General features: G+C 44.9%; 1 protein-coding gene across 3 annotated transcripts in view; it reads right to left on the bottom strand.

Annotated features, from left to right (window-relative positions):
* Positions 1–1,605: 1,605 nt before the first annotated feature.
* LYPD6B (LY6/PLAUR domain containing 6B) overlaps positions 1,606–15,952 on the bottom strand; it is a 44,882-nt gene continuing 30,535 nt past the window's right edge. Inside the window, exons 1-6 of one of the 3 annotated variants that reach the window (XM_032115069.1) lie at positions 7,772–7,867; positions 7,362–7,459; positions 6,066–6,220; positions 4,935–5,033; positions 3,918–4,048; positions 1,606–2,552 (exon numbers count right to left, since the gene is read on the bottom strand). In XM_032115069.1, the coding sequence (XP_031970960.1) occupies positions 2,388–2,552; positions 3,918–4,048; positions 4,935–5,033; positions 6,066–6,180 (510 nt within the window). In that variant the 5' untranslated portion in view covers positions 6,181–6,220; positions 7,362–7,459; positions 7,772–7,867 and the 3' untranslated portion in view covers positions 1,606–2,387. The other 2 variants (XM_032115066.1, XM_032115067.1) reach the window with 2 other exon arrangements.

Raw genomic sequence — 15,952 nt, 5'->3', positions numbered from 1 at the left:
CATTGCATTAACAGCATTTGCATATTCAATTCCCCATTAAAAACAATCCCAAACCTTGCAGTAACGAAGGTATTGATGCATCCAGGTGATTACAACTCATCCCGAATATTCTCCACTCTGGGAATTCTCTTCTTTTAAAAAATGAAATCCAACATCAAATCCTTCCCCACGGCCAAGCTGCACCCTTGGATCTTCCATTGGTTTCTTGGGGTTTATCCCAAACAATTCTTTCCCAAAAGCAGAGATGTTTTCTGAGGTTTAAAATCTTCATTTTAAGATTTCTTCACTTTCCAGTGAGGGGGTGGAAAAATCACTCAACCAAGGCAAAATCCCAGGGATTTTCCCTCCTAAAATGTCCTTTTTTTTTGGTTGGTGCAGCCAATTCCCTCTGCCCATCAGTTTTTTAGGGTCTCCTTACCATTCCCAAAAGCTCTGGAATGGCATTTCCAACATAAAAACCCTCAGCACTCAGATTATTGTAAATTATTGCCAGGAACTCCTGTAAGACCATGAGGCACTTGGAGGCCTCATTGAAATAGCAATAATTATTCCCAGAAATTGGATTTGAGAGAGATTTGTGCTTAGAGGCAGAAGCAGGAAAAATCCGATGGCCCAAAAGGTGGGAAACAACTTCCACCTGATCCAGGAATTCCCCCTGGAGCAGAGAGAAAGCTGGAATGGTTTTCCCACTAGAAAAAAAATCCTTTCATATGGAAAAATCCTTCAAGGAGCAGGAGGATGATGTTAATTATAGGATCATCAGAGAATCATGGAATGGTTTGGGTTGGGAAGGACTTTAAAGCTCACCCAGTTCATCCAGGGACACCTTCCACTATCCCAGGCTGCTCCAGCCTGGCCTTGGGCACTGCCAGGGATCCAGGGGCAGCCACAGCTGCTCTGGGAATTCCAGCCCAGCCCCTCCCCACCCTCCCAGCCAGCAATTCTCAATTCCCAATCTCCCATCCAGCTCTGCCCTCTGGCACTGGGAAGCCATTCCCTGTGTCCTGTCCCTCCATGCCTTGTCCCCAGTCCCTCTCCAGCTCTCCTGGAGCCCCTTCAGGCCCTGCAAGGGGCTCGGAGCTCTCCCTGTGTCCTTCCCTTCTCCAGGTGACCATTCCCAGCTCTCCCAGCCTGGCTCCAGAGCAGAATTCCAGCCCTGTTGGATGGCACAGCCACAGCCATGAGAATCCAGAGCTTGGGAAACCTTAACTCAGACATCAAGACCCATCCTCCCTTGGCAAGGAAAAAGCTTTCCCATCCAAGTTTTGTAGCTGGGCCATCGCCCATCCAGAAACCACAGACAGAATTCAGACACCTTCTCACATCCTAAGAATATTGTGGAGGCAATTCTGGAATGTCAACAAGCCTGGAAATATTTCAAAACCTGTTTTACAACTAAAATCTAATGAGTGGCATAAAATAGCAAATAATTAAGACAATATTGATGTAAAAGGACCCAAATTGGTTGTTACTCGAATTTTTCAGGGAACAGTTCCAAATCTCTTTTTTCAGTCACTTTTAGTGATCCATCCTTCCTGAAAAACATCCATCAGGACAGTAACACTCCTGGGAGAAACCTGTGCAAAATCAAGAGAGAACACAGCAGAATTCCTTCCTTTTTTATTCCAAGTGCCCACATGGAATTTTTAGGATCATGAAGCTGCTTGACCATAGCTGTGATTTCCAAGTTGTGATACCCCAATATCACAAAAACGATATTTTTCTGATATTCTGAGGTGAGACTCAATTGCAAGGAAAAAAATCCCTTTGGGCTGGAGGATCAGGAATTCTGCTCTAGGTGCTCCAAATGTAGGAATTCTACATTTCCCACCACTTTAAAATGGGAGGATGAGACATTTTACAGAAAGAAAAGATAGAATTTTGTCTTATTGCCGGGAGAAATGAGAGCTCCGATCAAGCAGAAAAAAAGAAATCTCATCCTTGTCCTCTATGAAAACCAGAGGTGTTTATGAAATCAAGATAAGCTTAAACACACCTTGATAAAACAAGAAACTCCATGTCCTTTATGCAAATAAAAGCTTTCAATCCAGTTTCCACCTGGCCACGTCGCCCATCCAAAGCTCCTTTCGGTCGTGATTGTCACAGTTCTGTCCCAAAAACCAAAACCACGCCAAGCAAACGCGCATTTCCCTCAGAAAACAGGGCATTAAAGCTTAGAGAGTCCACCCCACTGCCCCATCCACAGTTTGGGGTTTATTTTCAATCCTGGTGGGGAAGGATTCGCACTAAAACATCCAAGGAGTTCAGGATGTGCCTTTCTACCGTGCCCTTAACTTCGCTGTGGTTAAGGAGCATCAGCGACTTCTCCTTGGAGATCCTGGAGGTTCCTGGCCCAGGGACTGTCCCAGCAGCTCTGTCTGGGGGTGTCAGGACAGTGCCATTGTCACCACTGCCACCAGCAGTGCCACGCTGGGCACCCCGCGGCTGCCCCCGGCCGTCCTGCGGGCCTGCAGGACAGCTAACACCGCGTTGGTGGCGTTGGTGGGGATCTCCACGTTGCAGATCATGCCTTCACAGCAGGAAACACATTCCTGGTGGGGAAAAGGGGGAATTAATTAATTCAGGGGTGATTGATTTGGGGGTGATTGATTCAGAGAGGCTTTAACAGAAAAACGTGCATTGAATGGTGCAAAGTTGAGCTAAACAGACTCCGCAGCAGCCTGGCCCAGGGCAGCAGGTGGAGCAGAGATGCTAAAAATCACCCTAAAATCAAATCTATCCCTGAATCCAATCTCCAAATCAGGAGTGCAGTTTTCCCGGAGTAACTCATCCCGTGGGGTGTCCCCAAGCTGAGGTGGGATGTCACAGAGCTTCCCCTTCCAACGCACAAATTAAAAACATCCACTGGAACCTTTCAGGTCTCAGCTGTTTCAAGCTGGAAAATCCTGACTCTAAAAACTTTGCTCCCACTCAGTTTTCCCCTCAAGGTCTTGTGCTCAGTGCAGCTCCACGTGCTGAATCCACTTTATTTTTCACTCTCCAGGGCCACCAAAGCACTGACACAGCTGACTGCCAGGAGAGAATACAAACCCAATTCTCTTTACGTGACCACTTTACTAGAAAAGCCCAGAGAATAAATGAATAAAATGCCAATTCTTATCTAATCCAAAGGCACAACAACTTTTTAAAGATAAAATCCCTGCCCATGGCTGGGGGTTGGAACTAGATGAGCTTTAAGGTCCCTTCCAACGCAAACCAGGCTGGGATTTTGTAATTCTATGGAAATGCAGCAGAAGGAAGGATGCAGAGTCGTTTTACTCCCTCAAAACCTCTTGGAATCACTGGAATTTTCTGCAGAAAACACAGAGATGCTCTTACATTTAACATGGATGCTGCCTGCTTTGTTTTTTGGTGTCTGAAATGGTTCACGTTAAAAATAACAGAACTAATCTTCACATACCCCTATTAAGGAATTAGTGGATAAAATTTAACAGCAGAAAATAACACTCTGATGGGCCGTGCTTGATTATTAAGATTAAACTTTTCCCCATCATCCCCAGGCTGGGAGGAGACACCAGTTTGGGCTTTTTCCCATGGAACAAAACCTCAGCTGTGCCTCGTTTAAGCCCATGGCAAACAGAGTCTTGCACAACCTCCCTGAGAGCTCAAATCCCGAGCTCCAAGCCCTGGGAACACCCCAAAAAGCCCAGGAGTTCTCCTGGGAGTCATTGTCATCCTGTCCCACCCAGCAGGAGCAGGGAAGGAGGAAGGAGGGCTTGGTCCTGCTTCTCTTGCAGCAATTTGATTGTTCCCCACTGCGGAGCGGCTCTTGGCACATCCTCCTGAGCTCGGCAGGAAAAACGAGTCCTGGAATGCACAGCTCCGGCCCCAGGGGCTCCCCCTGCACCAGGAGTAGGGCAGGAGTAGGGCAGGAGTAGGGCAGGAGCAGCGCTTACCGTGTGCCCGCTGTCCCCATGGCGGTGGCACCCGACCAGGTGACATTCCTCGCCAGTGGCACATTTCTTGGTGACCGAGGTGCTCTCCCCGTGGGCCGTGAAGAGGTGAACTGTCAGGCAGTACTGAGTGCCTACAGCAGAAAATTTAGGATGTTTATTGCCAGAAATGAAGCCTTTGGAACAGGGTTTTAAAACTACACACAATCAAGGAAAATATTCCCCGAAAACGGCTGCACAAAACCGTTTGCAACTTGATCAAAAGAGCATTGAGCAAGAAATTAATTAGTGTGAAGTCTTAACTGACCCTTCAAGCCTCCAGAAAGGCTGCTTTTATTTAAATTACTAATTAGCACCATAATCTACACATTTATTTTCAGTTCTTTTTGGCAGCACGTTCCTGCTTGGTTTCACATTTGTTTCCTCATTCCTCTGCTTTGCTTCTTCCCCTTTCCCACCATTACTGAGAATGTCACCGGGAAGAAAAATGAGGAAACATTTTCATTCTTTTCTGGGTTTTATCCTCCTCTCACACAGGTGTGATCCCCAGTCAAGCAGGTCCTGCTGCTCACAAGGAACCACTGAATTTTGGGATGGTATCCAAGAAATTCTTCAGGTTTTTAACAGTTTTAATTTCAGTTTTAAATTCTTCAGGTTTTTTAAAGAACATCTTTCAGATTAACTCCTGGGAAGCACATCATTATAAATACACACAGAGAAACACATATGGCTAATTAATGTTGCTCTAGTGTTCAGAAATCTGTTTGTATATTAACATTTTATTGTTATATAGGATATCAAATTGAGAGAGACAGAGAGAAAGAATTTTTCACTGCTGCTTTACAGTCCAGAATGGTCAAAATTGTCACGTCAGCAGAAATTATCTGACTCAACCAGAAAACTCAGGGCACCACTGTGCTGGCACATGAATCCCATGAATCAGCCAGACTTGTACAAGGGGGTGAGTCAGGGAGAAGCCAGGTTTAAATATCACAAAGGATCTCCTTAGTTCAGCCTTACTTTCAGGACACCACCTATCCTCAGCCCATCTGTTGCAGTTGTAGTTGTCCACTGCGTTGTCACAGGTGAAGCACTTGAAGCTGTTTGGGAATGGAGTGGCTTGGAAAGCATTGAGAAAAAAAAAATTAAAATATTCAAAATAATGCTTGCACCTGCATATGTTTACAAAAATAAATTACATCTATTTACATCTTTTCACTGGCAGACAAATAAAACAAGTTTTGCAGAGACCTTTTTTTTCCCCCTAGGACTGAATTAAAATATATCCTCGTGTTTTCCTTCCCAAAATCCAAAATTGAAGTAGTGGTGGGAAAAGCAGGAAAGAAGGAAGAGTTTATCTTCCTCCTCATGGAGCTTTGCACAGCAAACACAAATCCCTGTTTTCCTTTGATGGAAAAGCTGCGTTTCCAAAGCAGCTCCAGAGCCTGATCTCCCACTCGGAAGGAGAAGTTGGATCCTTTAAACAAAGGGATCCAGAGGACTCTTTGAAAACGTCATTTCCATTATTGAAAGGAATTATTTGAAGGTGCAGGGTTCATTAGGGGCACATATTATACCCAGCTATTATATCCTGGCTGTTTTAATGATGCACATTATGCAAATGAAGGCACGAAACACCGGTGATGCCAGATAAGAGGCAAAAAAAAAAAAAAAAATTATGCCATTAGTGCCAGCTGGCTTCACAGGTCCCACGAGGTTTTTAATTACCTTCAGACTGAATTAATTGCATCCAGCAACACCTATTCCTCCCCCTTACAAAACCCCCAACAAGATAAAAGACCAAAACCACCTGTTCTGGGTTATTTATGAGCAAGCCGCTGCAGAATTTCCTCTGCAGGGAGACAGAAAAAAAGCTAAGAAAAGCCCTTAAAATGTCCAAGTCCTCATGCACTCTTTAATTTAGCAGTGCAGGTGATTTATTCCCATTCAGCCAACTTGTCAAATATTAGGGATGAAGGGCTGTGGGGTGAGAAGCAGAATACTTCTTTTAAAGTTTCTGTGGAGGCAAATGGGAGACAAACACCTGAAACCCGAAGGACTGGAAGGATGTGGCAAATAATTAAAAACTTAAGCTAGAATTCCACACAGAATTCTAGCAAAGGCTAGAACTCCATAAAAATGCCTACTTACGGTCTAGGGGAGGCCTCACGTTGTAGAAGTTGATGTTCTCAGCTGAAACCCAATTTCCCGAGAGGATGAGGAACGGGAGAACGGCTCCGGCCAGCGCCTGACGGAACAACACCATCCTGCCTGTCACTGCACATGGAAATCCAGACTCTTCAGGCCTGGAAAAGCAAGGGAACACATTTTTGAGTGGGAATCCTGAAAATTTGAGCATGCAGGACGATCGGTTTCCTGTGAAACCCTGCTGGAAGCTTGGAAATCCAGCCGGGAATGCCGGCGAGCCGGCACTGCTGAGCAGCACAAAGCTGAGCTGGTGGTGCCTTCTGCTGGCCAGAATCCCTCACAAAGGGCTTGGGCTTCCACAAAAATTCAAGTTCACGTTTTTTCTTTCATCCATTTGTCCTCCTGAGCAATGGGAATCTTAAAAATTCCTTGAAAGGATTCCTAAAAATCAACAGGGAAATTGAGGTCCTTCAGATCCGACTCAAAACAGCCTGGAATCAACAGCACCAAGGAAGCAAAATGCAGAGAAATCTCAATTTTAACACCAACAAGCAACCCCTCACCTGAGACAAAGAAATTTAACTTCAGACAAGCCTCATCATCTGAATTTTAAGTGCACTTTACATGGACACAGCATCGAAAATTCGAAGTGTAAATTCAATTTATTTCTTTTTTCAAGTGCATCCCAAGGGAATGCTAAGGAAGATGCCTGAGGATGGCCCAGAGGTTTTGGAGAAGGGCAGGGTGGAAAGTCCAGAAGGATGAGATGCAAATACCCAAAAATACATTTATTTAGGCCCCCCTGGGTGCTGTGCCAAGGCTTTAGAGAGAGAAGAGCTGAACATTTTGCTCCGCTTGATATTTAGATTTCCACACCTCCAGACAAACACAGGGAATTGTGGCAAATTCCAGTGACCCCAGAGCCTGGCTCTGATATTAAAAAGCACAATTAGCCTCGCTCCTCCCATGCAAATTCCCAGCAGGACAAACAAGCTGGAGTGGAGGCTCCTGCCAAACCAGAGCCAAAGGCATTCCTTCCAAATTTCCAGGCACACCCTGCCCAAGCTGAAAATGGTGCTCAGCACCACAGCAGAGAAATCAAGGAATTTCCCTCTTTTCCCTGGGTTTTGGGATTGTATTTTTCCTTTTCCAGTGGAGGTGGTTTTGCCAGCCAAGCAAACAACAGAATTTCAGGAGTTGTGAATTTTATTGTGAATTTAACCCTCCTGCTAAAGATCTGCTTATTAAATCCTGGCTTTATGGACATATTTCAGGAGATATTCCAAAGTCACAGCTTACCTCTGCTCCCTGTGGACTTCCAACAGTGTTTTCCATAGGATGGTCCAGATTTCTTCTGGCTGCAGCCCAGGATCTACAGAAGGATTAAGCAGAAGGATCTGTGGAGAATAAACAGCAAAAGATCATCAGAATTCTGTTTTGAAGAAATGAATTAGCATTCAATTAAAATAAAAATTAGGTTTTCATAACGAAATAGCCAAAGCAGCACTTGAAGTACACAACACGGCTCTTACTGAGTGCTCTGGCACTGCAGAAATTGAAATCCCCTCCTTCCTGGGATATTCCAGTGCCATAAAAGACAAATAAAAGACAAAAAGGGAAGGAATGAGGCTCAGTCCATCCCTGAGATGAGTTTCCTCCAGGAAAACCATTACTCAGGCAATGACCTGGGCGGGACCAGGCTGCACCACCTGAGTGAATATTCCAGAGATATCCCAACTTTCCACAGGAGTTATGCCCAAAACAGAAGCACAAATCAGCAGCGAGGGAACCTGAGAGAGCAAAGCCAAACCTTCAGCCTCCCAATTAGAGGCTGATGAACAAACAGGTCCTCCCCAATGTGTGGGGTTAACGCGACTCCTGGAATTCCAAGTAGGCTGCAATTTCCAGAGCCGCGCATTCCTGGTCCTAATTACTTCGTCCTTGTGTCCCTGCACCATCAGGGATCCAGTTTTCCTGACTCCAAGAGGGCTCCTTAATCCCTACTGGCTCGAGTGATGGCAACAAGATGAGAAGAGTCTTTTTTGTGCCTCAAGTCACCACCCTCCTTCCTGGATCCTTTGCAAATAACTGTGTTTATCTGGGAATTCCGGCAGGGTTTGGGTTGGAAGGGACTTTAAAGCTCATCCAGTTCCACCTCCCTTCCACTTGCTCCAAGCCCCTCCAGCCTGGCCTGGGTCATGTATACCCTTGGAATATCTCAAGCAACCCAGTTTCAATCAAGAATTTCACAACATTTCAGTGTCTTTCAAGCAGCTTTTAATTATTTCCATGTGACTCTGCAGGAAGGGAGGGAATTGAACCATTCCAACATTTCCAAAACTTCTCTCCTTGTCCTGTATCTGCTGCTAGCTTAAGGAAACTCTGCCTTTATGGGGAGGCTGGGTTGTAACTGGATCTGAAGCACCTGGACAGCAAATAAAAGGCACAATTCCACTTGTGCCAGTTTGCTGCAGATCCAGGCTCTCTCCTGCTCCCCTCCCCCAAATTCCTATCGCTTTCCCTCGTGCCGAATGGAAAATTTTAGGGAATATAACTACAAAAAACAACTCTGTGGCTGAGGGAAGGCTCGGTAAATCGACCTCCCAATTTGATGCAGTCAAAGGTGTCCTTGTTTGCCAAGCAGGCCAATAAATAATGGATGTTGTTTGCCATGGGCTTGGTTACACAGCTGCACCACGAGGGCGTCCTCAAATCAAATAAGAAAATATTGGCCCCAAAATGGCTTTCACAGCTCACCCAGAATCTTTCAAAAGCTTATTTTCCTCCCGGTGCCTTATCTTTGGTGTGCTTGCAGATAATATTATCTAGAAGAATGAGTAAATGTTTCATTAGACCCAATTAGGAGCTCTCATTAATGAAGGGGGAAACTGTCACAACATAGAAGATTAACTTCTATAAACAGGGAGCTGCAGCTTTCCTGGGGGAGGGAAGGCAATCCAAGAGGGAAGGGCTGCTGCTATAAAAAACCTGTGACTAAAACCCATTTCAAGCAAACAACCAGGAACACAATGGCTCAACTAATTAATATCTTCCAGCAGCTCGGAATCTCGCAGGGCGTGATGGAAAAGTCGGAAGCAGCAATCCCGGACTCCTGATTTTAATAAACTTCAAGTCTGTCAACATTGTTTTTCCTGGCGGGCTCGGTGGAGGATTAGAAGATCGAACAGCAGATACAGAATGCAAATGGAACTTCCTGCTGTCCTTCAGTGAGCAATTTTCAGGTGCTATTAGATAATTGCAAACACTTCTGTGGAGCTCGTTAATCTTCAGGACACGGGAGTTCCACCAGCACAGGCAGAAAAGGTATTTTATGTTCAGGGCTGAAAAGCTACAACCCAACACCTGACAGCCCCACGTCAGATCCCAAAGGCCACAGAGGAAATCCAACTCGGCTAAAAGGGCAAAAAAAGAGCTCCCCCATTCTCAGGTTTTCCCCTGGAGACCATTTAATTCCTGTCAAAGCCAGGGAATGAAGAAGTGGAGGGAGAAAGAAAAAAAAAAAAAAAAAAATCATAATTTTCTTTAGGAAACGAGCAGACACATTAAAAATAAAAAGGGGGGGAGAAGTGAATATTTTGATAAATTAAACCCCTCAAAAATTATTGCAGATCTGCAAATTTAAAGCTATTTGTTATGGAAGTTTTACCTTTTCTTCCCTGCTGAGCTAAGCCTCTATTTTTTCACTTTTTGCCTCCCAGCATGTTATTATCAGCACAGAACACCCCAGAAAAATGCATTTTACACAACACTGGCAGACATCTTTCCAAGGAGTGACACTGACAGCATCAAACTGGATCTTTAAACACCACACATTTCCTTTATCTGCACCCAGAGTCCAAATTTGGCTTTAATTATAAGAAATTACAGAGTTCTTTATCTGAGATCTTGTAAAAGTCAAGCACAACATCATTTAGCTCGGGGGATGAAGTTGGCACGGGAGGTGTGAGGTAAAGGGCTGGAGACTGGAGGTGTCTGGGACTCCACCAAACACACAACTGCCATGATTTCAGAAAGAAAATAATCCCTGATGAACACGATAAACCTGAGAAGTACCACTGGAGGGAAGGATATGCGAGGAGAAAACACGGAATGGAAAGTGCATTATTCCTTTCACAGCCCAAACTGACATTTAGGTTAAAATTCAGAATCCCCCATCGTGGATGGATGGATGGATGGATGGATGGATTTTCCCCATGTGGAAAATTATTTATTTTGTCTAAAAATCCAATAATGAGATTGAATTTCTGATTCCCTTCTTGCCAGTTTTCCATTTCCTCAAAGAGCTGCACTTTGCCAAAGTTCTGCATGGCCAAAAGTTGAGTTTGGAACAGCTTTTATCCGTCACCTGCAACTGATTTAAATCTCTCACCTGTTCAAGGCTGGAAATTGGGATTTAACGTGGCTCTGGAGAAAAGAGATTACAGGGATCAGCAGCATTTTTTCTTTCCTTGAGACTTGGTAAAACAACATTAAATTTAGAGAATATTTCATTAAATACCTCAGTGGATCTGACTATTAGTAACCAGTGAGGGTGACATGAGTGAGTACCCAATAGGGGAGAAAATTCTGATTTTCCGTGGTTTTCTTCTCCAAGTTTAGCTCCAGACCACATTCAATAAAAAATCTCTTTAATCCTGCCACGTTGTTCATATTCAGCAGTACTCCAGATACTCCTGCACACTCCAGACCTATTCTTCAACAGGAAAAAGGTGGGACGAAACAACACTGCTCAAAAAAAATCAAGAAAATTCCGTATACTTCTATGCATTAATTATTATTACATGGAAAAAGGAAGTTTTCAGGCATTTAACCTCAGAAACATCCCTGGGTTTTACTGCCTGCCTTTCCAAGTGAAATCCTATTTTTAACACTGCCCAGTGCACACAGGTACAGATGCCACGGAATTCCATTTCTCATTCCAGACAACACCAACAAGAACCTACACGATTCCCACTTGTCCAAGGAATATTATGTTCCCTTTCATGTTCAATTTTAAGATCAAGACCCACACAGGAAAGATTTACTGGGAGTGTCTGGCAGGCAGATCGACTTCAAATCCTAAATCCGCCAAAATCTGCTGGAGCCTGAAGCGGCCCCTTGGATCAGGGAAATCCAAAGGTTCTGCATCACACAGAACGTTCCTCACGAGCCTCACGTTCAGCTGCAATTCAGATTTAAGGGACAAGAGCTGAGCTCCTAAACCTGAAAAGCTGCTTTTTGAACCCAATTCTGATGTCTGCAGCGAGTTCACCGACATCACCCTTCCCCTTCTTCACTTGTGGTTGTTACCTAGTGACCTTGGGGGGTTTGTCCAGCTTTTAGGAACAATAATGGATGAAAAAAATCAGTTCCCTGTCCTTTCCTCTGGTTTTATTCAGATTTCCCAAGTCACGAAGGGTTTGGGATGTATCTGTGCCGATGCAAGCCCACATTTTGTGCTGAAAGGAGAGGGAGAAAAGGGAAATTACACTTGTCTGGTTTTATTTGGCTATCAGGGTCCAAACAAAACGTCCTTTCCCTTGCTGGAGCAGAACTCTTCACCAAACCCACGGGATTCCTACAACACCACAACACCAGAGCCAATCTTTTACCATCACTTTCCCAAAAATAAGGAAACAGTCAAGAACCGTGGAATATTCAAGCTGGAAAAGGCCTCTGATATCACTGGAACACTCCAGGTCCACCAAAAGGTCCTTCTGCCACCAGTTTAGGGCAGGAATTGCACTGGAATTGCAGAAAAGCCCCACGCAGAGTCACTCCTGGCAAGGTTGAAGGTGTGAAATTTCTCCCACTGCTCCTTGTCTGATGCAATCTCTGCCTCATGTTTACACCAGCTCCTGGCTCCAAGGAAATCCCTGGAATCCCGAACAGCATCACCTCCTGGAATGCACCAGGAATGGCTGCGAGTGCTTCCAGAGGGACACCAGCACTTCCCAGTGCTCCCACACCTCAGCCAGGGAGCTGCTGCTGAATAAATGAATTTAAAGCTCAGTTGTGACCTGTGGGGTCTAAATATTGAACCCACAGAGAAGGAACTTTTGTCCTGAAGCTCCTCAAGTGATTTCAAGCCCTGGGAATTCCCACTTTTTAAGGAATAAATGTGGCTGAATTGAAGTCCTGATTGAAAATGTAACTTTAAAAGCAGAAAATATCTATAGTTTTACGTATATGTATTTAAAAGGAGATAACTTCTCCAGGTTCTGTCTTGATGATTTAAAGCATGTTTCTGTTTATTAAAAGGACTCAGCAGCATCACAAATGTGATGGAGGCAGGGCAAGAGGGAAATCCTGACTGCTGTCCAGTCAATCCAACATTTCCTACAGGAATAACTCTCCAACTGCCATTGAAATACCCTTGCAGGCTCTTTCCCTATGGATCCACAGCACACCTCCTCCAGAGCATCACCAGCAGCGTGACAGAACCGGTTTTGAGCAGAAAATTAATGAGAGTGGCACTGATCACACCTCGGGAAAATGTTCTGTGCACAAAACCCCCTTGTCCACATTTCTCATCCACTGAAAACTGATCCGGTGGTTTGAGGAATTCCTGTTGCTCTGCCTGAGCTGAGGAAGATTCTCAAAGGGTCTTGCACTGGATGAGCCCGAATTGCGCATTTCCCCCCCAGTTTTCTCTTTGGAATCTCAAATCCAGCCACGGATCATTCAAATGTGGCTTCCTAAATTCCAGAGGGATGTTTTCCTCCTGGAGACACGGCCACTAACGGAGAAGAGCTGAGGAAAATCCCCTTCCCAAGCCAAGAGAACTTTTCCCTGTCTGCACTTTTCGCTCCTGTGTTTGCCAGCTCAGGGGGAGCTGAGCTGATGCTGAGAGGGATTTTGGTGGTGGCTTTTAGGAAAACCTTCCTAGATCTGACAGAATAAATCCAAGAAACGTTTATTTTAGAGTGCTGCAGGATTCCTTTGGAAGGAATTCCTCTGTCCAGAGGCACCAGAACTCTGCAAAAGTTGAGGATGAAAAGGGGATGAAAAAAGGAAAACCAACTTTAATTCTAACAAAATCTGGCTGAATTCCTCACGCAGCTCAGAACACAAAACGGCTCCAGGGCTGGGCGTAAAATGCTTTAAAAATTACGGAAGTGCTGCCCCATCCAAGCCCAGGAGCGTGAGGGGGCACCCTAATCATCACCCTAATTCCCATTTAATTCCAGCACCCTAATCCCGAGGGCTGGAAGCAGCGGAGAGCAGGGCTCTGCTTTTCCTGCCTCCCTTTGGGGTTGGCACAAGTCTCCCAGGGAGAGGGATCTGCCCTCATTCCAAAGGGAGGGACAAGAAAAACTCCTTTCCCAGGGCCACGAAGGCTCTGCTGACATTTACATCTTATTTTTGTATCATATGTTCAACTCCAAACCCCACATCCTGCGCTGTTTTCCTCCTCTAAGGCTCAGATTTTCAAACGAGAAATGCAAAAGATAATGTCCAGGGAGCCCCTAGCTTGTCTAAATTCCCCACCCCCCGGGAATCTGACTTACCACACTTGATGAGACATCTCTGAACACACACAGAGGGTCCCAGGAAATAAAATCTGCCACCGGCGTCCTCCGCCTTGGACCAGTCTCTACCAAGAGACTGCCAGCCCCCTCCTGGAGCACCACTGACTAGAACGCAGCCTGCTGCAGCAGAAGAAAGCAGCCACCCAAACAGCGGGCACTCGGTAAAAATGCCAAGGTGCCTCTTAGGGCACCTTCTAGCAAAGGTCCCTGTTCGGGCACCACTTGAGATGCCGAGCCAGGGGTTAGCCCGGAGGTCCAGCTGTGTCTTGCTGAAAGACAACTTGGCATCTGACAACTCTAGGGGACGAGCTCCTCTTCCTAAGGAGTTAGCCCCAAGCCATGATGGCAGGCACGTTGGTGGAGATAAAGAAGCAGGAGGGGGTCCCTCGTATGGGTTCCACAAGCTTGATTTATTCAGGGAGCAGGTGAAGGATCCAGGGACAAAGAACCAAGATCAAGAGAAGGTCCAGGGGTTTTACACTCGGGGAAAAAATAGGGCGGAGCTGAGGGGAACAGCCAATGAGGAAAAGCAGAGGGGGTGGGAACAACAACGGAGCAACCAGCAGGAGTAACACTTAGGAGGGGTCCACAACAGGAAGCCAATGTGAAACACAGAATTTTAAAAGAAACTCCAAAGATTTAGTTAGAAAGTTAGCTGTGCTGAATTTAGTTAAAATAGAAGTGAGTTTAGGCATGGCTAGAATTAATTAAAGGTTAATAGTTAAGAAGAGCTGGACCTGAAATGAGATTTCAAGATGCGAGCAACTGATTACTGAATAATTGATTGACTGTCACTTCTATGTTTGCTTAGCTGAGCTTAGAATGGGAAACAGAAACATTGATAAGTTGGTCTAAGGAACAAGGACAATTACCAATTTCCTCCCTATGTGAGAACTGATCCAAAAGTCATGCAAGAGGAAATTGGGAGGTCACCAAAATGATTAGTATTGTTAAAATTCAGAAAGGCGAAAAGTTTAAAATGAGGAGGACAAGTTTTACTTTATCCATTTGGGACCACTCCCCAAATAAAAGACCACCAACTCAATTCAGAGCACACACTACGCATGCTTAATGACATTTAAGCTCACTTCCATACGAAGCGGAGAATGGGAGGTGTTAATGTTATAAATATGCATTTGTATTTCGGATATTCATAATTTCTGTAGATAAATAAGCTCTGTGCTTGCTTGTATCTTTGCACTGCATATCAGGGAATTATCCTGCGCAGTTGCCCGGCACTGGAATAAGCATACACTTTCTAACTCTAAACTGTTAGAGAGTCTTTGTCCATCTAATATGGATATCAATACTAGATCCTTACCCATATTTTGGCAGATCAAACGGGGTGTCAAGTCAGGGAGAACGTTCTAGAACTCATACATAAGCAAACAGAGGATTTACATATTCAGTGCTCAATACGTAAAACGGGGAGGGGAAACATGAACTAACCAACATCAAGTAACCAAATTAAGATTGCAAAGGCCTGTGGGCACTCGCCACGACTACGGAGATGTTACAAATCCGTGCCTTTCCACCAGGACTTGTGGCGCTGCGTATCGGTGGCTGTGGCTACAGCCACATGCACAGCAACAGTTTTCTTCCTCTACGGCTCAGGTTTCGGGAGCAGAAGCTCAGAGCTTCCAGAATTATGGATACAAATTGGTGTTAATCATTAATAAATAAATATAATATCACTTAATTAAAATTATTTCAGAAAAAAATCGGTTTTGTACAGTTTCTCTCCATAAATATCCATGCTCCAGGACTGGGATCACATCACTTCTTCCAGCAGCTGGAAGAAAATCACATTTTAAGGTCCCTTCCACCTCAGGCCATTCCATGGCTCTGTGATTTTCCACTGGATTTATTTGCTAAAAGTTGAGTATTTAATATTAGAGAGGCCAAGGAAACATTCCCAGGATTCAGGAAAACAATCCATCCGTAATTTTGGGGGTTTTCATCATTTTCCAGGACAAACAGCATTTCATGGCATTTTTTCCTGATGTTTTTCACCAAAGCGTGATCCTCAACTTAGAATATTGGAAGGAAAAAATCTATAGCAGGAACAGATCTAATGCTGAGAGCTGTTCGTGATTCCTGGGAATTCCTCTCCTCCTCAAACCTCCCAGGGGCTGCTGCTGTGCTGGGATCCACGGGCCTGCTCCTAAAGGAAAGCACCCTGGGTTGCTCTGGGACAAATATTCCCTTTTCCTGACACACATTCCCAGACCCACGTTCCCATTCCCTGACACATGTTCCCACTCCCAGACCCACGTTCCCACTCCCAGCTGGGTCTATTTTAATTCCTTATCTCTCCAGCAGGATGCTACTGAGGAAGTTGAATTTTCCCACTTTTCA

This window comes from Corvus moneduloides, chromosome 7 (genome assembly GCF_009650955.1).
Source record: "Corvus moneduloides isolate bCorMon1 chromosome 7, bCorMon1.pri, whole genome shotgun sequence".
Lineage (NCBI taxonomy): Eukaryota > Metazoa > Chordata > Aves > Passeriformes > Corvidae > Corvus > Corvus moneduloides.
This window is presented reverse-complemented; position numbering and strand designations above follow the sequence as displayed.